Source organism: Bos taurus, chromosome 16, assembly GCF_002263795.3.
Source record: "Bos taurus isolate L1 Dominette 01449 registration number 42190680 breed Hereford chromosome 16, ARS-UCD2.0, whole genome shotgun sequence".
Taxonomy (NCBI): Eukaryota; Metazoa; Chordata; class Mammalia; order Artiodactyla; family Bovidae; genus Bos; species Bos taurus.
Window position 1 is genome coordinate 39,183,528 of NC_037343.1, and position 27,759 is coordinate 39,211,286.

Genomic DNA, 27,759 nt, shown 5'->3' on the forward strand with positions numbered 1-27,759 from the left:
GTGACTGCAGCCATGAAATTAAAAGACGCTTACTCCTTGGAAGGAAAGTTATGACCAACCTAGATAGCATATTCAAAAGCAGAGACATTACTTTGCCAACAAAGGTCCATCTAGTCAAGGCTATGGTTTTTCCTGTGGTCATGTATGGATGTGAGAGTTGGACTGTGAAGAAGGCTGAGCACCGAAGAATTGATGCTTTTGAACTGTGGTGTTGGAGAAGACTCTTGAGAGTCCCTTGGACTGCAAGGAGATCCAACCAGTCCATCTGAAGGAGATCAGCCCTGGGATTTCTTTGGAAGGAATGATGCTTAAGCTGAAACTCCAGTACTTTGACCACCTCATGCGAAGAGTTGACTCATTGGAAAAGACTCTGATGCTGGGAGGTATTGGGGGCAGGAGGAGAAGGGGATGACAGAGAATGAGATGGCTGGATGGCATCACTGACTTGATGGACGTGAGTCTGAGTGAACTCCGGGAGTTGGTGATGGACAGGGAGGCCTGGCGTGCTGCGATTCATGGGGTCGCAAACAGTCGGACACGACTGAGCGACTGAACTGAACTGATAAATGGAATATAACTTTAAAAAGTTGTGAATCACTGTATTTTATACATGTAACATATAATGTTGTACATCTATACTTCAATTAAAAAAAATCATACATACTGGTAACCACTCAGAGGATCCTAATAAAACAAAATATTTTAATATCTAATTGGCTTAAATTAACGATACTAATGACAACACACGGACTAATTACATTTCATTGGCAAAACTTGAAAGAAATGTTTTACTTACGGGTATTTTAAAAAGAGAGTCTAGTGTTACATCTAAAGTATTTCTGCATTAGTCATTCAAACACTTTTAGGAAACTTCCCTACATGTTTTTTAGTTTAAAGTGCTTTGGTTGTTACTGCTTTCCTAAGCTTAAAGAAGGGAGCAAGCACACAGATGGTGACAGGTGAGTTACTTCCCCTCTTGGTCTTAGACACAGTGCAAAAATTAATTGTATTTTTAGGGCATTAAATAAGGGGCTGGAGCTTGGGCTGTGATCGAAATCACTTATGACCATTTCCAGTATCATTTCCTTATAAGAAATGACAATAGAGACAGAGGGAAAAGCAGCAGCTAAAGTTTCCTGAAAAGACTTCCAGAGGTTGAGAATACTTCTTGGTTCTTTCCTATGTCATCCTGATACTACAGGAACAAGTTTAGGTGTGCAATATTTACCAAAGCAGTAAGATTACAAAAGGAGAAGGCAATGGCACCCTACTCCAGTACTCTTGCCTGGAAAATCCCATGGACGGAGGAACCTGGTAGGCTGCAGTCCATGCAGCCTAAGAGTAGGGCAGGACAGAGCGACTTCACTTTCACTTTCCACTTTCATGCATTGGAGAAGGAAATGGCAACCCACTCCAGTGTTCCTGCCTGGAGAATCCCAGGGAAGGGGGAGCCTGGTGGGCTGCCGTCTATGGGGTTGCACAGAGTCGGACATGACTGAAGTGACTTAGCAGCAGCAAGATTACAAAATCTTTTAAAATCTTTTTGTCTCTTCCTTAGGAAAGCCTTCTCTAGTCACCCCCTAAATTAAGACATTTCGAAAGAGATCTACTTTCGTGGACGCTTATACTTCTCCTTCACAGCACTTATTCTCAGATCCTCATTACAGATTCTTTTTTATAACTGTTTGATGTGTTCTTCCATACTGTTGTCTTCCTTACTACTGCATCCTTAGCTTTCACCACAGTGATGGACGCATATTTACACCCTTAAAATGTTGAATCAATACTTGAGGGGAGAAGGCAGAGGCTATGTTGTTTTGTCACTTTGGTATTGGGGAACAATTCAAGCACAGTGTCCTCTGCTCTCAATAAGCGCTCTTTGAAAGAACAGATGTCACACCCCTTAAGAACCCTGCATGCTGCCGTAGCTGAAGCCTCTGAGGCTTACCTAAGACAAGCCTCCTTCCAGTTCACCTTAAGTAGAGAGGAAATAATGTGCACTCAGCAAGTGGTACATGAAAATACATGTTTTTTCAGGTTCTCGTAGAGGGCTTTTAGATAGTCTCTTAAAATTGTGGAGTTGGAAACATCCATTTTACCTTATCTCTTAACAGCAGTTCTCAAAGTGTGGTCCCTGGGTATCACATCATTGGTAACACCAGGGAACTGGTTAGAAATGCAAATTCTTGGGAAATAGACCTGGTGAATCGGCACAGGCCCCTTCCTTCTAATCTACAGGTTTTTCCTTTCGGAGGTCTCCTCCTCCAGTGTGAACCTGACAGCGGCGCTCAGCCCTTGGATGGCTGTTGATTAGAAAGAGAATTCAGAGACGAAACACCGAGGTCAGGAGCACCGAGCTTGGGCGGAGGTCTCTCCCAAGGCTGGAGCGCCCAGAGCTGAGAAGGCTGCCCCCGTGGCGAGCTCAGTGGGACAGCCCGGCTTCCGCCCCGCCTCCGGCCCGCGGCCCCGCCCCGTTCCGGCTCACGTAAATAAACGCGAGGAGCCAGCGACGGAGTCGCGGGTGTGAGGCGAGGTCGTTGTAGCCACTTAGGTGTCAGGAACGAAAATCACTGACCAATGAGCTGCTTGGATGGTCTGGGCAACCGACCAATCGCGAAGCCTCGTACCCGGATATGATAGCCGGTTCTGAAACCGAACTCTGAAAAAGTGTGAGGGGCTCCCCACGTGGGTCGGGGCACTGGGCGTGGATCAAGGGATGAACGTTTCTTAGGGTCAGTGTCTCGCGGGTGCGGTGAGCGTGTAAGGATCATCGCTTTGGATTTGGAGTTGGAAACAAATAAATGAGGCTGTTTGTCCGTGGAAAGAATTCCCTCAGCGGTGTCCCAGAGCCAACGTGTGGGAAAGCCCCTCTGATGGTACCACACAGGGAGCAGGAATCTTGAAGACGCAGCTCGGGTAGTGGGAATATGAATCTCTTACCTAAAAGCTCGAAGGAGTTTGGCTCCGTTGACTATTGGGAGAAGTTCTTCCAGCAGCGAGGAAAGAAAGCTTTCGAGTGGTATGGAACCTACCTGGAACTGTGCGGGGTGCTGCACAAATACATCAAGCCCAGGGAAAAGGTAAGCGCGGCCTGGCAGCCCGGTGTGTACTCTGGAAAGTAGGAACTGAAAACAGAAATCCTGCATTTGGTAGACCGTGACCGGCGTGGGGGCCCTAACTGGGCCGGTATTTTCAGGAGTTCATGCAACATTCCGGCTAAAAGGTAATTACAAAATATCCTTCTACGGTTTTCAGATAACAGCTTCCACCCCCAGATCATTCTTGAATTAGTAACCTCACAGGAAGAATGACTTACTAAGTAGTGGAACCTAGGAAGCTCCTCCTAGTGAAGAAAGTGTGCTTTTCTGTCACTGTGAATGCCCGGGGAACTGGTAGAATCCGTGGCTTTACTGATAAATTAATCTGTTACCAAATAGTTCTTGTGAGAACTGGTAGAATCCGTGGCTTTACTGATAAATTAATCTGTTATCAAACAGTTGTTGTGAGCCCACACTTTAAGGCGCTGTGCTCATCCCTTTAGCGGCAAGTGCGTTGATATATAAACCCTGGGCACATTCCAGAAGTGATAAGTACAGTAATAGGTTGGACAGAAATGGGGTTGTACTGGAAGTAGGGAAGGAAGAGGGTAGAAAACGAACATTCAAGGAAGAAAGTCTTAAGAGCCAGACTTTATGCTGGGGGCTGCGTGTGTGTGTGTGTGTGTGTGTGTGTGTGCAGTCATTGAGTTCTCAGAATACATTTCAATGTGAGTGGATAGTACAAGAATTCTACAGATGCAGAAACTGAGGCTCTGAGAGGCAGTTTCTTGCCCAAGATCATAAATGTAGTAAATGCTCATGTGGGGATTTAGACTTAGGCCTACCTAGCTTAAACGCTTATGCAATTGTCACAGTACCATGCTTTTCCAGAGATGGGGCAGAATTTTGAAGGATCAATGGGAGATTGTTCAGTAGAGACGGAGGCAACAATTTGTGTTTTAAGTTTCGCTTCAGGAAATAGCAGAATATCATGAGCTGGAACCCAAGGCATGAGTGGAATAGGATTATGCCAGACCCAGTTTTTTTTTTTTTTAACTTTTTGTATTGGGGTTCAGTTCAATTCAGTTCAGTCACTCAGTTGTATCCAACTTTTTGCAACCCCTAGGACTGCAGCATGCCAGGCTTCCCTGTTCATCACCAACTCTCAGAGCTTGTTCAAATTCATGTTCATCAAGTCGGTGATGCCATCCAACCATTTCATCCTCTGTTGTCCCCTTCTCCTGCCTTCAATGTTTCCCAGCATCAGGGTCTTTTCCAATGAGTCATTTCTTCACTTCCAATGAGTCATTTCTTCACATCAGGTGGCCAAAGTATTGGAGTTTCAGCTTCAGCATCAATCCTTCCAATGAATATTCGGGACTTGATTTCCTTTAGGATTGACTGGTTTGATCTCCTTGCAGTCCAAGGGACTCTCAAGAGTCTTCTCCAACACCACAGTTCAAAAGCATCAATTCTTTGGTGCTCAGCTTTCTTTATAGTCCAACTATCACATCCATACATGATTAACTGGAAAAACCATAGCTTTGACTGCTGCTGCTGCTAAGTCGCTTCAGTCGTGTCCGACTCTTAGCGACCCCACAGACACGGCAGCCCACCAGGCTCCCCCCAGTCCCTGGGATTCTCCAGGCAAGAACACTGGAGTGGGCTGCCATTTCCTTCTCCAATGTGTGAAATTGAAAAGTGAAAGTGAAGTCGCTCAGTTGTGTCTGACTCTTAGCAACCCCATGGACTGCAGCCCACCAGGCTCCTCCATCCATGGGATTTTCCAGGCAAGAGTACTGGAGTGGGGTGCCGTGGCCTTCTCTATAGCTTTGACTAGACAGACCTTTGTTGGTAAAGTAATGTCTCTGCTTTTTAATGTGCTGTCTAGGTTGGTCATAGCTTTTTTTCCAAGGAGCAAGCGTCTTTTAATTTCATGGCTGCGGTCATCATCTGCAGTGATTTTGGAGCCCAAAATAAAGTCTGTCACTCTCTCCATTGTTTCCCCATCTATTTACCATGAAGTGATTGGACTGGATGCCATGATCTTGGTTTTCTGAATGTTGAGTTTTAAGCAAACTTTTTCACTCTCTTCTTTCACTTTTATCAAGAGGCTCTTCAGTTCCTCTTCACTTTCTGCCATAAGGGTGGTGTTATCTGCATATCTGAGGTTATTGATATTTCTCTTGGCAATCTTGATTCCAGCTTGTACTTCATTCAGCCCGGCATTTCTCATGATGTACTCTGCATAGAAGTTAAATAAGCAGGGTGATAATATACAGCTTTGACATACTCCTTTCCCAATTTGGAACCAGTCTGTTGTTCCATGTTGGTTCTAACTGTTGCTTCTTGACCTGCATACAGATTTCTCACGAGGTAGGTAAGATGATCTAGTATTCCAATCTCTTAAAGAATTTTCCATAGTTTGTTGTGATTTACACTGTCAAAGGCTTTGGTGTAGTCAGTAAGACCCAAGTAGATGTTTTCTGGAATGCTCTTGATTTTTTCTATGATCCAATGGATATTGGGAATTTGATCTCTGGTTCCTCTGTTTTTTCTAAATCCAGCTTGATCATCTGGAAGTTCACGGTTCATGTGCTGTTGAAGCTGGGCTTGGAGGATTTTGAGCATTACTTTACTAGCGTGTGAGATGAGTGCAATTGTGTGGTAGTCTGAACATTCTTTGGCATTGCCCTTCTTTGGGATTGGAATGAAAACTGACTTTTTCCAGTCCTGTGGCCACTACTTAGTTTTCCAAATTTGCTGGCATATTGAGTGCAGCACTTTCACAGCATCATCCTTTAGGATTTGAAATAGCTCAGCTGAAATTCCATCACCTCCACTAGCTTTGTTCATAGTGATGCTTCCTAAGGCCTACTTGACTTCACATTCCAGGATGTCTGGCTCTAGGTGAGTGATCACACTATCGTAGTTATCTGAGTCATGAAGATCTTTTTTGTATAGTTCTTCTGTGTATTCTTGCCACCTAGGCGAGTAACAGTTTTGCAGTAGTTTCAGGTAAATAGCAAAGAGGACTCAGCCATACATATACATTATCCATTTTCCAAACTCCCCTGTCATCCAGGCTGCCACACAACATTGAGAAGAGTTCCATGTGCTATACAGTAGTTTCTTGTTGGTTATCCATTTTAAATATAGCAGTGTATACATGTTCATTGCAAACTCTCAAATTATTCCTTACCCCTATCCTTCCTCTTTGCAACCATAAGTACCTTCTCTAAGTCTGTGAGTCTCTTTCTGTTTTGTAAGTTACATTTTCAACTGTAAAACAAATAGGAGATTTCAGTGACTTTGGATTTGGATTCTGTGACTTTCTATCAATTCTTGAGTAGTAAATGTTTGATTCAGAGAAAAGAACAACCCTGGTTAGTCGGCTTCTGTGTAACTTGCATTGTTATGGCTAAATCTGATTTGTTACTAGTGAATTCCGATAGAGCCTAGAATCAACTCTGTAATGGTGTTCTCATTCCTTTGCCTTGATCACCTCCATCTTGTTTTTTTTTTGTTTTTTTTTTCTCCCTAGGTGCTAGTGGTTGGGTGTGGTAACTCAGAGCTAAGTGAGCAGCTGTATGATGTGGGCTATCAGGATATAGTGAATATTGACATTAGCGAGGTCGTCATCAAGCAAATGAAGGAGCGCAATGCCAGCCGACGGCCCAGGATGAGCTTCTTGAAGATGGACATGACACAGATGGAGTTCCCCGACGCCTCGTTCCAGGTGGTGTTGGACAAGGGCACCCTGGACGCTGTCCTGACAGATGAGGAGGAGAAGACCCTGCAGCAGGTGGACAGGATGCTGGCTGAGGTTGGCCGTGTCCTGCAGGTGGGCGGTCGCTACCTCTGCATCTCCCTGGCTCAGGCTCACGTCCTGAAGAAAGCAGTGGGTCACTTCTCTCGGGAGGGGTGGATGGTGAGGGTGCACCAGGTGGCCAGCAGCCAGGACCAGCTGTTGGAAGCAGAGCCTCGGTTCTCCCTGCCTGTCTTTGCCTTCATCATGACCAAGTTCAGGCCGGTCACTGGCTCTGCCCTTCAGATCTTTGAGCTGTGTGCTCAGGAGCAGGGCAAGCCTGTGCGGCTGGAGAGTGCTGAGCAGCTGGCCGAGGCGGTGCGGGAGCGGCAGCAATATGCCTGGCTGTGCAGCCAGCTGTACCGCAAGGCCGGGCTGGGGAGTGTGTCCCTGGACTTGTGCAATGGGGACACGGGGGAGCCACGCTACACCCTCCACGTGGTGGACAGCCCCACTGTGAAACCATCGCGGGACAATCATTTTGCCATTTTCATCAGTGAGTTGGGATTGCTCCCTCTCTTTCCTGAAGGGGGCTGGCTTACCGGGGCTGGATCTGGGGATTTGGTGGATGGGTATGCCTTGGCTGGCTTGATCTTGCAAGGGGGTTGTACTTTGAGAGGTTAGACTGGCCACGGCATAAGGAAGGGGGAGCTGCCTGCTTGAATCTGAGGTTTATGTCTTCCCATCTTCCATGGCAAAGGCCTGATGAAGTGTGAGAATGGGGTTGGCCTGGAGTAGGGAGAAGTAATACAGATAAATTTAGGCAGGTCAAGCTGTTGTAGAGATGTTACTTTGTAACAGAGTAATAGAAGCAAGGAACCTTGTAGCCTGTGAGCAGCATGACCTGGAGAAGTCTCTGTGTTTCTCTGCTGAGTTTTTGCAAATAGGACAGAGTAGCTGCTGAAAAAGGCAGCTCTGGGACCAGGCTGGTTTCCATTCCTGGCTCAGTCCCTTTGGGATGCTACTGGATGAGTTAGTGTTCTTTCTGTGCCTCAGTTTTCTCCTCTATAAAGTGAGGTCATAACTGTCTTCTGTAGTTGTGAAAAGCATAAAAGGTCTTAGAATAGTGCCTGGCACGTGATAGGTTTTACAAATGTTAGTGTTTTTATTGAAAGGGGTAAATGATACCAGGTTCACTTTAGTAATGATCAACAGAGATAGTAAGAGGAAATGCTTTCAAAAGTAGAATATTCTAGACAAATGTGAAGTGTTGATACATCATGCTGGTAATTGGTTTCCCAACATGGAATCCATTTTTCCAAGTATTCCCTTATCCTGACTGTCCACCTGTGGGAACAAATAGTGTAGTGGATGTGAGCATGGATTCTGGGGCTGGACTGCCTGGGTTTGAGTCCTAGCTTAGCCAGTTACTAGCTGCGTGAACTTGGGCAAATACAGTAACTTCTGCGTCTTAATTTTCTCGTTTATAAAATGGAAATAGTAATAATGCTTCCTGCATCTTGGGCTTTTGTGAAGATTTGATTAGTTTCTGTTTGTAAACTGTTTGGAATCATGCCTGGCATGTAAGAAATGTTAGCATTATTACTATTTTTCTTACACTTGGTACTTGCCTCCCTCCGCTTACACACCCACACTTTTTTCCCATGGGTCCTGCCATAGGTCTGCTGGCAGTGGGCCTTGTGCACTAGGGAATTGATAGCCCCTCAGTAGGTCACAGTTGGAAGGGATGGCCTGGCTCTCTGCCACGTGGGGCATGTTGATTGTGGGCTTGAACCCAGGACTCCCTGTCAAGAAATGCCTCTTTCCAGTCCCCCAGGGTCGGGAGACAGAGTGGCTGTTTGGCATGGAGGAGGGCCGGAAGCAGCTGGCAGCCAGTGCAGGCTTCAGGAGGCTGATCACAGTGGCTCTTCACCGAGGTCAGCAGTATGAAGGCATGGACAGCATCCAGGCCGAGCTGTCAGCCAGAGTCATGGAGCTGGCCCCGGCCGGGATGCCCGCCCAGCTGCAGGTAAGAAGGCTTGGGGAGCAGCTTTCAGGGTCTCTGGAGAAGTCGTATTAAGAGTCAGGAAGGCAGAGGTTGTCTTGGAAGAAGCTAGGACTAGAGTCTGTGACCCTAGACTGTTCCCAGAGGGCATATCGGCAGCTAAGAGCTAAGTGGGTAGAAATTATGTCCCAGGCAGTGAGTGGAAGGTGAGTGATTGCCTTTATTGAGACCCATAGTAGCATCTGTCTGCAGGGCCTCTCGGACAGCATGAAGGAAGTCTCTACCTCCAGCTCCTCACACTGTTGATTACTCAGACAGTTCTTCTCCTAATGCACTTTGCACAGGATTTCCTTGGCCATTTTCCTCCTTAGAACCGTCATTGTGTGAGGTAGAATGGGAAAGGGCCAAAAGAGCTCACCTTAATTTTCAGAATATTAACTCCGTGGGTTTGATGTTTCTCTAGGAAGGGAACTGAAGGTTTTTGCCAAAATGGTGATATGGTATTATCAGTTGACACTGTCTGTCTTGTGCTATCCTGGTCATAAGACAGGGTGATTGACTTTACTGCAAGGACTTTATAGAAAAAGTTTGTCCTTCTTGATAGATGGGAAAGACAACCTACCTGGAGTCTTGGTGCTGTAGTAACAGACCTGGAAAGAAGAGAAGCCAGTCTCCTGGGTTCTCAGACTGTGGTTCTGCCCACAAGGCTGACTTTGTGCTTACAGATTAGTAAGTCTGTGATGCTTTCTGAAGACTGGGGTTAGTGTCATTAGAGAGACCCAGAGCTTGTGGGAAGGTTCTTTTGTGAATTTTCTCTCAAAGTTTGGAGTCCCTCATGATGATTAAATATTCCTGTAAGTCTTTAAAAAGAATTAAGTATGAAGATTGGGAAAGGTATGGAAAAGTTTAGGGGGGAATGTATTTTTTTCCTCATTTTCTTTTTTTCCTGTTTAGTAAAATGCAGGAAAAAGATGAGAATCACTGGGGGAAGGGAGAAATTTCTCCAGATTTGGAAAGGTTGCTTTGCCCGTGGATTTTGGCACCTTTATCCCAGCTCACATTCCTTCTCTCATGGTTCTGGTCCTTCTTCAGGGTTGCTTCTCACTTTCATTGTCTTGGACTGTTTAAAGTCCTTTTAGAAATTACTCCTGAGAAACTCCTGTTTTTCTTGTGGAGAACCAACTGCATTTCACTAATGGTTTGGGGAATCTTTATTCAGTTGGTTTTCAAAAAGATGGATTAAGCTTTTTGAGATCTAGTCAAATGCCCCAGAAAAGTACTTTGACGGAGTGGCGAATCTTTGGAGTCATTGCTACACAGGACCTCGGTGTGGGGATTCCTCACAGAGACACAAAGGCAAGGGATTAGACTTTCTCATCTTTCTCAATGGAGCTGGCCTTTCGACGACAGCTCTGCTGTTCCTTCAGGTGCCCTTCCTGTCTGTGGGTGGGGACATTGGGGTCCGGATCGTTCAGCACCAAGCCTGCAGCCCCTTGAGCGGCGACTACGTCATCGAGGACGTGCAGGGAGATGACAAGCGCTACTTCCGGCGGCTCATCTTCCTCAGCAACAGGAACGTGGTGCAGTCAGAAGCCAGGCTGCTGCAGGATGTGTCTCACAGAGGTGAGGCGTCGTGGACGTGGTGGCGGTGTCCCTGAGGATGCGATATGGACAACGTGGGGTGGCCAGAAAGACTTGTGAGCTTGGCGGAGTTGTAGGACAGACCAGAGGCACATGGCTCCGTGGGTCATCCTCTTATCTTCTGGGCTGTTAGAGTGTGAGTGGTGATGAACAGAAAGGGGTCGATATTCTCCTCTTGAGCAAAGCCTAGTTCTAAAATGATAAGGAGTGGGGTGTGGTAGTTTACCAAATAAATGTGATCATCGCCTTAATGCCTGGAGTTCAGAGACCACCTATTTTATAAGTTGCTCAATATGCGTCTGTATATTAATTCAGTAGGCCTGCTCTCCTCCTTACAGCCACCTCCTAGCACCTGGTTTAGAGGATTGTAGAGTTGGTGGGTGCCCTGGACGTCACCTAGTCCAGTGCTGTCCAGTAGAACTTTCTGCAGTGAAGGAAATATTTAATACCCAGTGAGCTGTCCAGTGTGGATGCTGAGCATTAGGAACATGGCTGGTATGACTATTAAAGAGCTACATCTTTAATCTTATTTATTTCCAATGAACTTATATTTAAATGTAAATAGACACAGGTAGCCAGGGTTACAGGCTTGGACAGGGTAGATCCAGACCATGTTCTCTAGGATCCCTTTTAAGTGATCTCCCAGGTGCTGCTCAGAAACACCCCCTAAGGGGGAAAGCAATCGTTTGTTTCACCTGCTGTTTTCCCCGGTGTATATATTTGTACTTCAAAAGCAATACTTGCTTATTGTAATCAGCTCACAAATCAGATGTATAGAGTAGAGGTGAACGTTCCTCCCTTCCACCTCTCCAGTATAACTTCCCTTTTGAGGCCCAGAGACTCAGGCTTGGAATTTGAAATTGGCTTTTCTGATTCTTGGAAGTTTCCTTTGCCTGATGACCATGCTGTCGTGTTGGCAAGGCCATCTGGAAGGAGAGTGAAAAGAGAGAGTTCAGAACCTCATGAGGTCCTGGGTTTGCCCAGAGCTCAAGGTCAGGTGACTCTCTGCAGGACGGTTTTCTCTTGAGGGGTGTCCCCTGGTCAAGTGCACCTGTGTTTGCTGGGTTCCTGAGCTGTCGTTGGGTCACTTGAGGTGCAGGTTGGTTCAGCTTCATCTCACCAAAAAAATGAGTAAAATTGCTTCAAAGAAGATATTCCCCTCCAATTTGGGTTTCAAGTTTTTTTCCCCCCCATTGTTGTCAAGATCCTAGTCACTTAATTCTCATGGGAGTGATTTTCCTACGGGGGTATTGGTGAGAAGAAGGAGAATGTGTTAAAAAGTGATTTAACTTTTCTGATTGTTATGTTAAATCAGGCTGCCCCTCACACATCGCTGCGCTGCTGTGGAGTGCAGCTGGTCCCTAGGAAAACAGCAAAACCAGCTGTTCACTCTGTCCTGGTTCAGTTGAGAGAGTAGGGAGAGGAAATGTAAAGGGACCTTTTGTAGGATTTTCCCCCTTCTGTGAACATTTGTAGTGTCCTTGTCCACTGGGGTGGTGTGCATTACCATCTGTGCGATGCAGTTGAAAGATGGTAGGTGTTGGAGACAGGCGGTCCCATATTCAAATCCTAGCTGCACTGCCAGATTTTCTATCTGCTGAGAATTGGAATAAGAGGGTTATAAAAGCTACAGGAGTAAGAGTCCTGGTGCAATAATTGGCACAGAGGCAGTAATTAGTAACTTTAAGTTCTTTTCTGCTTAAAAAAACTCATGAATAAACTCCTCTCCTGTGAGCAGCTTTATGTTCCCTAAAGAAGTATTAGCTCCCCTCACTCAAGTATCCCAGTGTTCTCAGTTTTTGGGTGTTTTCTTTGCCACTTCCCTTTTCTGACACCCTGGCATGTGTTAAATGTTGGACCACCAACTCTTTGGGGAAAAAAAGCCACGAATTGTACTGTTCGCTAATTTCTGTGCATAAAAATGGCCACCACGGACAGATTTCAAGCTACCAGCATGTCAGCCTGTTCACAGAATGCCTGCATATTTCACCACTGGTTCCCGAGTCTCAGCCAGCCAGCTGCAGCACACTGCTGCTCGCGTGCCTTACTTTCCAAGGAGCGGCATACCTCACACAAGCTCATTCGTCTCTGTCTCTGATCTAGCCCAGAAGAAACGGAAAAAGGACAGGAAGAAGCATCGGCCTGCTGATACCCCAGAGGACCTCCCTGCAGCTCAGGGGCAGTCCATTGATAAGAGTTACCTGTGCTGCGAACACCACAAAGCCATGATCGCCGGCCTTGCGCTGCTGAAAAACCCAGAGCTGCTTCTAGGTGAGGAAGTCGCCACAGCCTTCCACAGTAGGAAATGTGTAAGATTACAGATGTCATCAGAGTTGGCTGCCTTGCAGCTTAAGAACCATGATTACAGATCAACAGATGTGCATATATTCATGTGTTTCTTATTCCCAACTGTCTTCTGCATCATTTATGAACATCCAAGTAACTTTTCCCACAAATTCAAATTGTAATCTTGAAACAGACATATGTGCTGATATCTAAATTTTTTCTTCTATTCATTTATTTAAAAATTAGTGTAAAATTAACTACAGTTTTAAAAATTAATGTATGAAATGTCTTCAGTGAAATCTATAAAGTGAACGGATCTTAAGTTGTTCAGCTTGATGAATTTTTGCATATCCATATACCCTGTAACCAGGTGGAACATTTAAAAATCACATCTCCAGAGAAATACCTGTGTACTTTAGGAAAATTTCTGGCTTTTCAGTGATGTATTCTTTGAGTGCCAGATGTAATTCTTTCTTAAATTTCTGCTTTTAAAAAAATCCATAGTGTAGGTAGTACAGTCATAGCCTTATCGCTGATAATAGGTTAGGATCTAACCACAGGAGCAAAAATATTTATTTCTGTCCACTCTTGTAGCTGTCTTTCCCTTGAAGTCTCTGAGTATGTCCTGTTGAAATACCCTATACTTGTGGTCTATCTTGGTGCTGATGTATGTCACTGGATTCTCAGTTGTTACATTTAATCCTCAGGGTTTCTCTCTTTTTGGTGATTCTTTCTTGTTTCATATCTTCTTTCATCCCCTATTTCTCTGAACTTGAGTGTAGGATTTGGGCCTTTGTTTTCCTGTGACTTCTGGAACTTGGGTGGACTTCTTTCACGTGTTGGATGTGTCTTATTAAAGGCAGCTGTGGCCTTTGAGTTGGAAGCTGGGCAGAGGGCATCACATCTACATGCCCTGTGATCATGGACAAGATGTTGCCCATTGTCCCTCCCGTTTCGTAGAGGGGTTTAATGATGCTGATGGTGGGGATTATTGCTGTAAAGTCAGCTGAGGGCTTTGCGATGTTTAAGGAACCATAATAATAACATAATGATTGCTCTTCTGGAACTAGTAAAGGAAGGATCATGAGGCCAGGGTTGAGTTTACATATATTAAATTGACTCCTGAATTTCTAGAAAGAGACAAGGGAGGCCAAGTCTCTAAATCTTGTATCTTCTGGCCAGAGCGAACAATCCGACTGTCTCTTTTGTCCTCTCTAAGGCTGGTGCAGAACTTTACAGTGAGCAGATGGTAACATAATGCTTTTATTCTTTATTACAGAGACCCCACTGGCACTGTTGGTAGTAGGCCTGGGCGGGGGCAGCCTCCCTCTCTTTATCCACGATCATTTCCCAAAGTCCTGCATCCATGCTGTGGAGATCGACCCCTCTATGTTGGAAGTGGCTACCCAGTGGTTTGGCTTTTCCCAGAGCGACCGGATGAAGGTCCACATCGCAGATGGCCTGGACTTTATAACCCGCCTGGCAGAAGAAGAAGGTACTGCTGTTGGAGAATTTGGAGGGGTGTTGAGGAAAGATTGATCCAAGGTTGTCAGGTCTGCAAGGGCCTGTAGAATTCATCTCTAAGAGATATGAGCATCATCCCATTCTTTCACTTGTTCATTTGTTCCCTCATTTGTTGACATATTTATTCAGTAAATATAGAGTATCTATCATAATCTCAGTGCTGTTAGGGGTTAGGCTGTGGCAACAAGTAAAACAGACTGTTTCCTGCCCTCATTGTGCTAAAAAAATCAGCGGGCTCCTCTTCTGAATCTCTTCTGACCCTGTGACCTTGCCACCACCTCATCATCCCAAGACAGTCAGTGTCTGGAGCTGAGTGAGGTAAAGGGGAAGAAATGTTGGGGGGGTGTGTTGGGAGATGTGTTCTGTAAATCTTTCAGCTCAAGGTGAAGCCAGAAATGGAGTAAAACATCATTCATGTAGATGAGTGGTTATAACCCAGGGGTGTTTGGCAATGTCGGCAGGCATTTTTTGGTTGTAAAAGCACAGCCTACCATTAGGTAGGGGTGCTTCTGGCATAATAGTGGGTGGACACCAAGGATGCTCCTAAACATCCTATAATGCACAGGATGGCTGCTGATAATAAAGAATGATCTGATCGAAATGTCAACAGTGCTGAGGTTAAACCCTGATGCAGGTGTTGATGGGAATTCTAATAGCCCTGCTGCTGCTGGGATTAAGGCTCCATTTTTCTCTAATAATTTGTATCCCAGACTTGGACAAAAGGCATGTTAATATGTTCTAAAAGCTCTGCTGATGCTTCTGAAACTTAATGTATAGGCTCCTGGTGACTGATGTTTTGCAGAGTGTGAGCCTCTTAAGGAGAAGTTAGGTTGGTTCAGTCCTGCCTGAACCTGGGGAGTCCAGGCCACCTACCCTTCCTAGTCTGCTCTTCTGTAATAGTTGCTCTGGTTCTCACTGGGTTAGAGCATTTTCTAGGAAGGGTGTGGCAAAACGGGATGCCTGGGTTAAGTATTTTGGTGCTGCTGCTGCTGCTAAGTCCCTTCAGTCGTGTCCAACTCTATGCGACCCCAGAGACGGCAGCCCACCAGGCTCCCCCGTCCCTGGGATTCTCCAGGCAAGAACACTGGAGTGGGTTGCCATTTCCTTCTCCAATGCATGAAAGTGAAAAGTGAAAGTGAGGTCGCTCAGTCGTGTCCAACTCTTGGCGACCCCGTGGACTGCAGCCTACCAGGCTCCACCATCCATGGGAATTTCCAGGCAAGAGTAGGGTGGAGTAGGGTGCCACTGCCTTCTCTGAGGTATAGAGAAGATAGACAAATGCTGCCTTAATTGCAAAGTGAGCTGAACTCTATCAGAGTTTCCCAGCTTTGCTTTCTGTGGCTGATGCCAAGGTGGGGGCCCAGACCCAGGATAGCTAATACATGTGAAAGCACTTAAAAGAGTGCCAGGCATGTGGTAGGTACTCAGTCCAGGATGTGCTGCTGTTGTTAGGACCTCTAAACCGGATCTGAACAGCCCTGGCCTTTGTCTCTAACAACAACCTTTCAGGTTGTTGGAGGACTCAGTGCCACAGGTGGGGGCCATGGTTGTCCTTGAACTTTGATGAGCCAACGTGTTCTGCTCTTGAAAAACCAAAATTAAATCTGTGCTATGAACAGTGATGGGCATGCTGTAGTCCTAAGTAAATATATATTGATTATTGAATAATCATTAGCACTGTCTCAGTTTGCTAAAAACCAGTTGTTCATATTGTAGGCCTACCCCTTGAAAAAACTAACATTCTATTAAGGAGTGGATCAGATTCATCATCAGTTCTTTCTCACCCATTGAACAAATTCCTTAGAGCCAGTAATTGTTTAAGTAACTAGAAAAGATTTGCTGACTTTAATTTGAGAACATTTTTCTCCAGAGTTAAGTTAAAGATACCATGTGCTGGGTCAGCCCTTACAGGCAGAGGCAGCTGCTTTGTCTAAATTAGTGGTTCTCATCTCTCTATTTCGAATCACCTGAGGAGCTTAAGAAAAGTACCAGAGGCTTCTCACTTCCTGTCCCATCTGTTCTTCTCCACCCCAGGAGTTTTTAACTCCGTTGTTCAGGAGTGGAGCCCAGGTTCTCTGAGTACTTAGAATTTTCCCATTTGGCTCTAGTGTCCTGCCAGGGTTGAAAATCACTGGTATAGATGGACTCTGAGTAATGATCCTGCTGGAGTGGACCCCAGAAATGTGTGTCTGTGGAGGGGCTTTAAAATGTAGAGGCAGATGAGATGATGATGCTGTCTTAGACGTGGGCACTCCCAGCAGAGCCCTGATGACGTAACTGCTTTGGACAGTGACTTTGGTGCCCTTAGGCGCCACATCCTCCATGTCATTCCTGTTGACTTAGCCACCTATGCCAACCACAGATCGCAGAGGAAATGTGGAGGAATGTGAATGGTATTATTTTATCCAGCAAAAAACAGAGACTTGTCTGCTTCTCTTTCCCAGCACGGCCTCACTACGACGTCATAATGTTCGATGTGGACAGTAAGGACCCAACCCTGGGAATGAGCTGTCCACCCCCAGCATTTGTGGCCCAGCTTTTCCTGCAGAAGGTCAAAAGCATCTTGACTCCTGAAGGTATGAAGAACAGAAGGTGGCGAGGGAGAAGGGACGGGCCCTTTAGGAAGATTTTCTTTTTAATGAAAAATGCACGTAAGTGTGTAGCTTGATTGGTTTCCCCATATTGAACATACCCATTTACCAGCACCCCTACAAGTCCTCTTAGCTCCTTTCAGTAACTTGTCCTCCTCTCAAGGATAACCACCAGCTGCACTTCTTTTTTAATAATTTTATTTATCTGTTTTTGGCTGCGCTGGGTCTTTGTTGCTGCGCTTGGGCTTTCTCTAGTTGCAGAGAATGGGGGCTGCTCTTTTTTGTGATGCATGGGCTTCTCAATCTGGTGGCTTCTCATGTTGTAGAGCACGGGCTCTAGAGCACAGGCTCAATAGTTGTGACGCATGGGCTTAGTTGCTCCACAGCGTGTGGGATCTTCACGGACCAGGGATCAAACTCATGTCCCTTGCATTGGCAGGCAGATTCATAATCCACTGAGCCACCAGGGAAGCCCACCACCCTCACTTCTATCAGCACAGCTTAGTTTTGTCCATATGGAATGTTCTTGCTTTTATTCCACTCAACATGATGTTTGTGAGGTTCACTCATGGTGTTGTGATGACATCATTCCTTTTTATTGCTCTGGTGTATTGCTGGGTGACTACCACGATTAATTTATCCCTTTGGCTGTTGGCATTGGGGTTTTTTATTTTTTGAGGATTTAATAGGAAGTACTGCCATTAACATTCTGGTAGATGCCTTTTGGTGAAGTGTGTTTGCAGGTCTGTTGGGCATAGATGTGGGATTGGGGGCAGGAGGAGAAGGGGACGACAGAGGATGAGATGGCTGGATGGCATCACTGACTCGATGGATGTGAGTCTGAGTGAACTCCGGCAGTTGGTGATGGACAGGGAGGCCTGGTGTGCTGCGATTCATGGGGTCGCAAAGAGTCGGACACAACTGAGCGACTGAACTGAATTGAACTGAAATGCCATTAACATTCTGGTAGATGCCTTTTGGTGAAGTGTGTGTGCAGGTCTGTTGGGCATAGCTGTGGGGTTGTAATTGTTGGATCACAAATTATGCATTTATTCAGTTTGTAGATGCAATCACACAGTGTCACAATGCAGTTGTATTAATAGCAGTTCACATCCTTGCTAGCATGTGATGCTAGCAACCCCACATGTCCTGGACTGGGCAGTCTGCTTTTTCATCTTTAGAGCCGCCTGTTTTCAGATTAGGAAACTGAAGTAGAGACTTGTCAAAGTGACTCACGATTAGACTTAGGGCTCCAACCCAGGTCCTTATGACTTAAAAGCTGGAGCTGTTAATCCGTATGTTCACCACCTCCCAGGTGTTTTGATTTGGATTGCATACAGAGTTGAAACTGTCCTTTGTGAAACAGAGGCATAGAGAATGGTCATATTTGTTAGCAGCACAAGAGAGCAAGAAATGAGCGTGAAGCCTTATGGTTCACGCATCCCCTAACTCTCTTCCTTCGTATGCTGTGTGTTCTCGGCACAGTCACTGCTGCCATGGATGTGTCCCTTGCTCCACCTGCCTCCCGGGATCAGGAATGGTGGTATTCCTCAGAGCAGAACCTTGTCTCCTGTGTTCCCTGAACCACGGTCATTCTCCTTTCTCACCCTGCAGGTGTCTTTATCCTCAATCTTGTGTGCCGAGACCTGGGGCTAAAGGACTCAGTGCTGGCCGGGCTCAAGGCTGTGTTCCCCCTCCTGTACGTCCGGCGAATCGAGGGTGAAGTCAACGAGATCCTGTTCTGTCAGCTGCACTCTGAGTGCAAACTCGCTACACCAGAGCTCCTGGAAATGGCCCGGGCCTTGGAGCAGACCCTGAGGAAGCCCGGAAAGGGCTGGGATGACACGTATGTCCTGTCCGACATGCTCAACACTGTGAAGATCGTGTGAGTGTCTGGACCAGGCCGTCCTCTCAGCTTCCTGCCAGACTGACTTCAGGCTGCTGGCCTGCCAGAGACCAGAAGAAATACAATGTGTATTAAGCCTCGTATTTTTCTTAGTTTCATACTCATCTACGTGTGCCCTCCTGCTCGTGAGGTTGCCTGAAGGTCTGGGAGAATAAAAAAGTCTTTGCTGTGCTGTCCTCTTTGGTACTGCTTGGGTTGATTGCCTTTGCTTCCTGTGCTGCGTCCTTGAGTAGGTTTCCTGCTGGAGCTCCAGCAGGCGTGATGCCTTAACAAGTGTGTCCCAAGCTCTTTAGGACTGGAGACATCACACGTGATTACTGGTTTGCTTTGCTTTTTCCCTCTCTTGGTCCTATAGGAACCATCTCAAGTGAGATAGACAGTAGAGCATTTTGTGCCAAAAGACTATAAATAGGGTAGCCTCTCTATAGATATGAGACAGCTTTAAGAGAACATCTACTTTGTCTTCCTGGAGATGAAACTACTGCTGACATGCTCCTATGTTTTAAAAATCTGGTAACGCACTCCTCTATTTTTTTCAATGTTATATTAAACTTTTTATTTTACATTGGAGCATAGCCAGTTAACAATGCTGTAATAGTTTCAGGTGGACAGCAAAGGGACTCAGCCATATACATACAGGTACCCATTCTCCTGTAAACTTGCCTCCCCTCTAGGCTGCCACATAACATGGAGTAGAGTTCCCTGTGCCATACAGTAGGTCCTTGTTGGTTATCCATTTTAAATATAGCAGTGGGTACCTATCCATCCCAGACTTCCTAACCCTTCCCTCAGCCTTCCCCCTGCAACCGTAAGTTTGACCCATTCTAACAACTTTTCTCATAGCCCAAGCTGTCTATTCTGTTCCCCCAGAGGGAGTGAATATATCTGGCCCCATGACCTCGTGTGTCAGAGTCTTAGCAGTCTGAAGTCTCTGGTATTGGTTTACTCACATTTACTGAGTGGCAGCTACATGCCAGACTCACTGTAAAAAGTTGTAGTGGAAGTAAAGATGTTTAAGAATGGCCAGAAAGCACAAATTAGTAATAAAAATGAACATGTTCCAGGAACATTTCTAAGTGAATGATTCAGTACACTGTCTCATAATTTCAGATAAAGGATAGTTAAACCAAAACTGCATCTAACCCAAATCTCACTTGAGCCAATTGAAACTATTATGCCAATTCATCTCTTCTAATAGTAAGTAAGCCAAGACTGACTTCATAGCAGTGCTATGGGAAATCCACCACCGCAGCTCCTCTCCCCACAGGCCCTTTAAATGACTCTACCCTCTCGAGGCAAAGCATATTTCAGAACTGTGTTGTTATCCTTACACAGTTTGCAGCCTGTTGAGAAGAAGTCCATATGTGCAGAATAATGTTTTTAGATCACATCCATTAGAAATACTAGGTCTTCTTCAGGAGAGGGTCTTCCCTGGCACCATGTAAAGGGAAAGTTATCTCTTGGCTTGCCTTCTACCCCAAGGGACTCAGCTTTGACATCCTCCATTGTTTTCTAGTTTGTAAACTCATCTGGTATTAGGATAGGTTATAGAGGGTCTGCATTGGAGGGTCCCGTCTGCCTTGCAGTCAGACCACCCCCTAGTGCTGTGCAGACTTTCAACAGCACACTTGGTGGCATGGCTAAGCTAAAGAATTACCAGAATGATGATGAAGTCTCAACTATGTCTTAGGAAGAGTAGTCCAAGGAATTGGTCTCACTGGAGAGAAGCATTTGGAGGTGGGAAGAGGCATTCAGGGGTGATGATAATCGTTTTAAATTTTTGAAAGACTGGGTATGTAAGACGAGTAAGGTTGGTTACATGTGTCTCAAGGCTGAAGGCTTCCCTGGTGGCTCAGACGCTAAAAAGTCTGCCTGCAAAGCGGGGGACCTGGGTTCAGTCCCTGGTCAGGAAGATCCCCTGGAGAAGGAAATGGCAATCCACTCCAGTATTCTTGCCTGGAAAATCCCATGGATGGAGGAGCCTGGCAGGCTACAGTGCATGGGGTTGCAAAGAGTTGGACACAACTAAGCAACTAACACTTTAAAGGCTGAAGAAAGACCAGTGGGCAGAAATTATAGTTGGGCATCTTTCAGCTTAATTTCCTAGAAGATTTGTTCCAATAGAGACCACTGTGTTCACCAGGACATGTGATTCAGGTTTTTCTCAAACTGTAGACTAACTCTGCTCAGTGTGGCTCGCTAAGTTGTGAGGAAAGGGTTTTGTGTATACAAGGCAATGCCATTGGCTGTATGCCATCTTTCTCTTTGGAGAGCTATTCACTTTTGTGTGGGTGTATGTGTTTGTGGAGAATGTGTTTGTGGGAGTGGTGTTTCATTTTATTACATATTTTTAAAAACTGAAGTGTAACTGACACAACATTATACTACTTTCAGGTGTACAGCACAATGATTCAATATTTGTGTATACTGTGAAATGATCACAGTATATTATTCACTTTTGCATTGATGCAAATGGGTCTTTATGAGAATTTTGCCTAACTTAGGCATATGAAAGGCTTCCCAGGTGGCTCAGTAGTAAAGAATCCATCTGCCAAACAGGAGATAGGTTTGATCCCTGGGTCAGGAAGATCCCCTGGAGAAGGGAATGGCAACCCATTCCAGTATTCTTGCCTGGACAATCCCATGGACAGAGGAGTCCGGAAGGCTACAGTCCATGGGGTCACAAAGAGTTGGACACGACTGAGCGACTAAACAACGACAAAGGCATATGAACTCTGGAGGATAGGGAAGTTTGTAAAGTCAGATTCCTTCCAGATCAGGCAAGTAACAAATGGGTGAAGTGAGCCAGGTGTAAAACAGAAAGGCTCAGATAAAGCCTACTGTGAACCAGAGAATAAATGCCCCATCAAAAGGCGGCAGCTGTTCTTCCAGCTGAGTGTTGTCTTGCAGGAGTGTTAGATCTTTTAAGAGACCCCAGAAATCCTGAGTGGATATGTATGTGTGAATATTAAAGTGTTGGCCAATCAGAACCTGTCTTCAAGCCACATTCATCCAGTTGGCCAGTCACTTTCCACTGTACAGGATGGCCTGCGGAGCACTTGAGAATCTGGTACACGTACAGTGAGCATAAAACAAAGAACAAGCTGATAGGTACCAGTCTCAAAGTCTGGAAAAGTTGCATCCTGTGTTATGACCTACATTTTCTGTAACGGCTATTCTTCAGTGAGGCTGGTCCCTGTCACCTCTGGGATAGTGTACAATTAAACTTCCCAGTTTAAACCAGTCAGTCCTAAAGGAAATAAGTCCTGAATATTCATTGGAAGGACTGATGCTGAGGCTGAAGCTCCAGTACTTTGGCCACCTGGTGCGAAGAACTGACTAATTGGAAAAGACCCTGATGCTGGGCAAGACTGAAGACAGGAGGAGAAGGGGACAACAGGATGAGATGGTTGAGTCGGCATCACCGACTCAATGGACATGAGTTTGAGCAAGTTCCGGGAGTTGGTGATGGACAGGGAAGCCTGGTGTGCTGCAGACCATTGGGTCACAAAATGACTGAGCTACTGAACTGAATTGAAACCTCCCAGGACTATCAGAGAAGTGAATGTGAGTATATCACATGACAACACCACCACCTTCCCCACCGAGACACATTCTGCAACAGTGTAAAGTTGCTGAGGCTGGCTGTAGCTACCCCCACCCTCACCCCAACATCAAGTTTTCAATGTGTGTCTCCAATCTGCCTTCATGGCTCAGCTTGGTGACAGCTACTTCTTGAGTCCCTCTTCTTACAGATAAACCAGTAGTTCTCAGCTTCATGTTGATTGCAGAACACGTGGTCAGTCTCAGGGTCGTGTCTGGCTTTTTGCAACCCTCATAGCCTAAAGCCCCCCAGGCTCCTCTGTCCATGGGACTTTTCAGGCAAGAATACTGGAGTGGGTTGCTTTTCTCTCCAAGGGATCTTCCCGATCCAGGGATAGAATCTGCGTTTCCTGTGTCTCCTGCATTGCAGGTGGATTCTTTACTGCTGAGCCATCAGGGAAGCCCAGATAGGCAGAAAAATGGTCCTCAAAGACGTCCTCGTCCTAATTCCAGCAACCCGGGAATATGTTACATTACTTGGCTAGGGGAATTAAGGCAGCAGAGTTGACATTGCTAACCAGCTGACTCTAATATATGGAGATTATCCTAGATTATCCAGGTGGGCCTAACATAATCGTAAGAGTCTTTAAATGTGGGTGAGCAAGGCAGTAAAGCCAAATCAGTGTGATGTGAGAAATGCTTGGCTGGTTTTGAAGATGGAAGGAACTCAGAAAGCCTCTAGAAGCTGGAAAAGGTAAGAAAGCCACTTCTCCTCTAGAGCCTCCAGTAAGGAACGCAAATCAGCCAATAATTCAGTCCAGAGAAATTTCTGACTTCTACACTGTAGACCTATAAGGTAATAAGTTTGGGTTGTTTGAGCCACTAAGTTTGTGGTAGATTGTTATAGCAACAATAGGAAACTGAGAGAGATGTGTGAGATATGAACTTTTAAAATCTACTCATTTGGCCACTTTCAAATATGCAATACAGTATTATTCCTGGAGTAGGAAATGGCAACCCACTCCAGTATTCTTGCCTGGAGAATTCCATGGGCAGAGGAGCCTGGCAGGCTACAGTCCCTGGGGTCACAAAGAGTAGGACATGACTGAGCAACTAACACTAATACAGTATTATTAACTATGTTATACATTACATGCCCATGACTTGCTTACTTTTTAACTGGAAGTTTATGTCTTTTGACCCCCATTTTGCCACCACTGCCGCCTCTTTGCCCCTGCCCCTCTGCCTCTGGCAGCCACCAGTCTGTCCCCTGCATCTGTGAGCTTGTTTTCCTGTTTTTAGATTGTACCTCTAAGCAAGACTACATGATAATTTATCTTTCTTTGCCTGACTTATTTCACTGAGCATAATGCCCTCAACTTCTGTCCTTGTTGCAAATGGCACTACTTCATTCTTTTTTTTTAATGACTGAATGATATTCCATTGTGTGTGTGTGCATGTATCTTGCGTCTTTATCCTTTCATTCATCAGTGGACAGTTAGGTTGTTTCCATGTGTGGGTTACTGTTAAATAATGCTGCAGTGGACATGGGAGTGCAGCATCAGAATTTTAAAAAAGCTTTCTAGGTGATAATGTTGTGCAGCCAAAGTTGAAGCCCACTGAGGGGTAGGTTCTATGAGTGGCTGTGTTCTGAGGTAAGGGGGAGTGTTAGTTGCTCAGTCGTGTCCGACTCTTTGTGACCCCATGGACTATAGCCCACAAGGCTCCTCTGTCCATGGGGATTCTTCAGGCAAGAAAACTGGAGTGGGTTGCCATTCCCTTCTCCAGGGGATCTTCCCAACCCAGGATTGAACCCAGGTTCCTATATTGCAGGTAGGATATTCCTACCTGCAACATTCCTATATTCTTTACCATCTGAGCCACCAGGGAAGCCATAACTGATGGGATGTTATTCTCATCAGTGACTATAGCTTAGCTCTGAGATGCAAGCAGCAATTGTCACCTGGTAACTGGACTGTGGTCTCCCACCTTGTTTAGGAAAAACACCCTGTGGTTTGTCTTTACTCACAGTCACAATACTCTGATATCATGTGTGGGTCCCCTCTCCTTCCCCCCGACCACCATACTTAATAGTTCTCCAACTCTGATACTGACTCTGTTATACAATTCAATTCATATCTGACACTGTCTTTCTGGGGTTAGTGCAGACCACACAAGACTGTCCCCCAGCCCCACTTCAGATCCTGTCTCCACATTGCAAGTCCAGGTTGTTACCTGTGCTTCTGATCAACTAATGGGCTTCCCTGATGGCTCAGCAGAAAACACAGGAGACGCAGTTTCAGTCTCTGGATTGGGAAGATCCCCTGGAGAAGGAAATGGCAACCCGCTCCAGTATTCTTGCCTGGAAAACCCCATGGACAAAGGAGCCTGGCAGGCTATAGTCCAAAGGGTTACAAAGAGTTGGACATGACTAAGCATGCAAGCATGGCATTCTAATCAACTGGCTGTACATTGAGGTTCTTATGACCCTCTCCTCAGGTTTGATCATTGGTCAGAGTGCATCACAGAGCTCGGAAAAACAGGTTGCTTAGACAACCAGTTTATTATCAAAAAATACTACTCAGAACAGCTGGATGGAAACACTACAAAGGGCAAGGTTTGTGGGAAGGGGTGTGGGGCTCCATGCCCTCTGAGCAGCCCCCCTCCTTGTATCTCCATGTGTTCACCCACCTAAAGGCACTCAGAGCCTTGTGCTCATGGGAGCTTTTGGAGTCCTTATCATGGAGGCACCAGCGATTACTAAGCCTCCATTCCCCAGTGGGTGGGGGTTGGGCTGGGGGTGGAAGTTCCTAGTTTCTATCATATCAAGGCTTTATTATTGGCCCAGGTTCTTGGAGTCTTTAATCAACAGAAATGAGTAGGAGGCCTGACAAGGATGGCAGGCAAGTCTTTACTGGAAGTTGTGTTGCAGCAGGAGGGAGCGAGGACAAGTAACAGGTGCCTGACTCACTCTCCAACAGGGCAAGCTGGTCTCTTGAAGAGGGTGAAGTTTGGGGCTGATTGCGGGTCAGGCTGGAGGGGTGGCTTAGGTGGTCTGCCCACCCCTTGGTGGGGCTGTGTGCAGGAGTCATGCACAGCCCCCTGCTTCTGCTCCTGGCTCATCAGAAGTGGCAGTTGGGTTCTGGTCTTTTTGTATCTTGTTAATAATTTGCCCCAACTGCACATGCAGGCAGTTATTTTTAGTTCCTTATAGTTTCTTTGTATTCTGTTGCTCCAGGAGATGTGTGTCCAGGTGCAAGCACTGCAGTTAAGGATTCTGGGTCCCAGCCTGCCTCAGCTCGGTCTTTCTGATGTCTAGCTCTCATCCAGGCACTTACCAAGAGTCACCCCTTAGAATGAAAAATTATCCTATCACCCAGGAAATGGTAGAAGTTTTAGGAACTCTATGGCAAGTACCAATGGCAACTCTCTATGGCAGGTCAGAGACCAATATGAGTCTCTGTGTGCTCAGTCCTAACTCTTTGAGGCCCCATGAACTGTAGCCCACCAGGCTCCTCTGTCCTTGGAATTTTCTGGTAAGAATACTGGAGTGGGTTGCTATTTTCTTCTCCAGGGAATCTCCCCAACCCAGGGATCAAACTCAAATCTCTTGAGTCTCCTGCATTGGCAGGTGGATTCTTTACCCCTGCACCACCTGGAAAGGGACTTATATTAGTATTTCACACACCTGTACACTGGTGCACACCTCAGCTCTTTGCCCTTTGAGTGGAGGACAGTAGGATGAGAAGGTCGGCTGTGCTGAGGGGTGATTTCCTCCATGGAGCACAGGGGCCACTCTCTCCACTGTAACTGGGCCTCAGAGAGCATCCTGCTGCTGGTGCTAAGTCGCTTCAGTCGTGTCCGACTCTGTGCGAATCCATAGACGGAAGCCCACCAGGCTCCCCCATCCCTGGGGTTCTCCAGGCAAGAACACTGGGGTGGGTTGCCATTTCCTTCTCCAATGCATGGAAGTGAAAAGTGAAAGTGAAATCGCTTCAGTCGTGTCTGACTCTTAGCGACCCCATGGACTACAGCCTATCAGGCTCCTCCATCCATGGGATTTTCCAGGCAAGAGTACTGGAGTGGGGTGCCATTACCTTCTCTGAGCGAGCATCCTAAGGACTGCTTAATAAAATCCCAAGACTTGAGTAGAGTAAGTCATAGGTAATCCAGTTTTCTCTTGTGGCTTGGCTTGCCATTTGGTTTTTTAACAAATTTGTCCACAAGTAATGGTCAGCAAGAAGTGGAATTCTTTTTTTAAAAAGATTATTTATTTATTTTGGCTGTGCTGGGTCTCTGTTGGTGCATTCGGGCTACTCTCTAAAGGCAGGTGTGCGGGCCTCTCATTGCAGTGGCTTGGCTTGTGGAGCATGGGCTTAGTTGCTGTGCATCATGTGAAATCTTCCCAGACCTGGGATCCACCCTGTGTCTCCTGCATTTGCAGGAACCACTGGACCACCAGGGAAATCCAGAAGTAGAATTCTTTTTGTTATGTTTATTTTTAATTGAAGTCTAATTGAGTTACAGTATTGTGTTAGTTTCTGCCAAACATCAACATGAATCCGTCATAGGTACACATATGTCCTTGAATCTCCCTCCCTCTTCCCTCCCCATCCCACCCTGCTAAGCAGTAGAATTCTTAAGTTGGGATTTTCTTTTTTATACTCAATAGGCTTTTTTTTCTTTTTTTTGAGAGGCTGCTCTGTGGCAACCCACTCCAGTATTCTTGCCTGGAAAATCCCATGGATGGAGGAGCCTGGTAGGCTACAGACCATGGGGTCGCAGAGTCGGACACGACTGAGCAACTTCACTTTCACTTTCTGTGCCAGACACCATGCTCTTGGTAAGGACCCGCGGAGGAAAGAGATACAAACCCTGTTGTTACAAGCCTCACTAACAAATTGCCACACCTGGATGAATTCTGGAACCTGCGTCCTGCCTCCCGCTCCCGCATGTACTTAAAGACTGAAGAATGTACAGAAGACGGCCAGGTGTTTGGTAAATCCTCTTAGATCCTTATTAGGACGGACAGGAAAGAGTCAAGTCCCGGTAAACGCGGCCCCCTTAAAATGACTGAAGGTGTGGCCAACTGTTCGGTTTTTTTCTAGCTCCCGTCTGAGCTGCTTCCTATACTTCCCAGTAGATGGCGCTAGAAATCAGTTAAGTTCTGAGGTGGCTACAAAATTTCCTTGGGAGAGGCAGCTCTCATTCAAGGACTTGTTCTACCCAAATCCCATTTCCTGCTTTTTTTTCTCTCGTGTCTGAGGACAGATTCCTCCATTGCCTATTTTTCTCTCTACCCAATACTCTATCCACTCTGCTCTTTCATAATTTTTTGTTTTCCTTCCCATGGACATAGACTGATTTTTCTCCAGTCAAGAAGGTCTGCAATGGTAGAGCACTGCATAGAGGGAGGAACCCCTTTGCCCAGCATCCCTGATTTTAGAAACAATGGTTGAAAGTGGAGTAATGGGATG

General features: G+C 45.9%; 1 protein-coding gene across 3 annotated transcripts; it reads left to right on the plus strand.

The window, feature by feature from the left end:
• Positions 1-2,549: 2,549 nt before the first annotated feature.
• On the plus strand, positions 2,550-18,915 carry METTL13 (methyltransferase 13, eEF1A lysine and N-terminal methyltransferase). Of its 3 annotated transcripts, none has more exons than XM_059875461.1 (8): positions 2,550-3,080; positions 6,583-7,342; positions 8,616-8,815; positions 10,219-10,414; positions 12,536-12,703; positions 13,998-14,213; positions 16,687-16,893; positions 18,448-18,915. In XM_059875461.1, exons 1-8 carry the CDS (start codon positions 2,928-2,930, stop codon positions 18,720-18,722), a joined length of 2,175 nt encoding a protein of 724 aa, XP_059731444.1. In that variant the 5' UTR covers positions 2,550-2,927; the 3' UTR covers positions 18,723-18,915. The 3 variants fall into 3 exon arrangements, with proteins under 3 accessions (XP_059731444.1, NP_001092555.1, XP_059731445.1); NM_001099085.2 differs by having other exon boundaries at positions 2,643-3,080; positions 16,687-16,818; XM_059875462.1 differs by having other exon boundaries at positions 2,988-3,223.
• Positions 18,916-27,759: the final 8,844 nt, after the last annotated feature.

Excerpts from the sequence above, each read along its gene's own strand:
- METTL13 (XM_059875461.1), top strand. The coding sequence starts at position 2,928 with ATGAATCTCTTACCTAAAAGCTCGAAGGAGTTTGGCTCCGTTGACTAT. Across the intron at positions 3,081-6,582 it reads ACATCAAGCCCAGGGAAAAG|GTGCTAGTGGTTGGGTGTGG; the intron begins GTAAGCGCGGCC and ends TTTTCTCCCTAG. Across the intron at positions 7,343-8,615 it reads TCATTTTGCCATTTTCATCA|TCCCCCAGGGTCGGGAGACA; the intron begins GTGAGTTGGGAT and ends GCCTCTTTCCAG.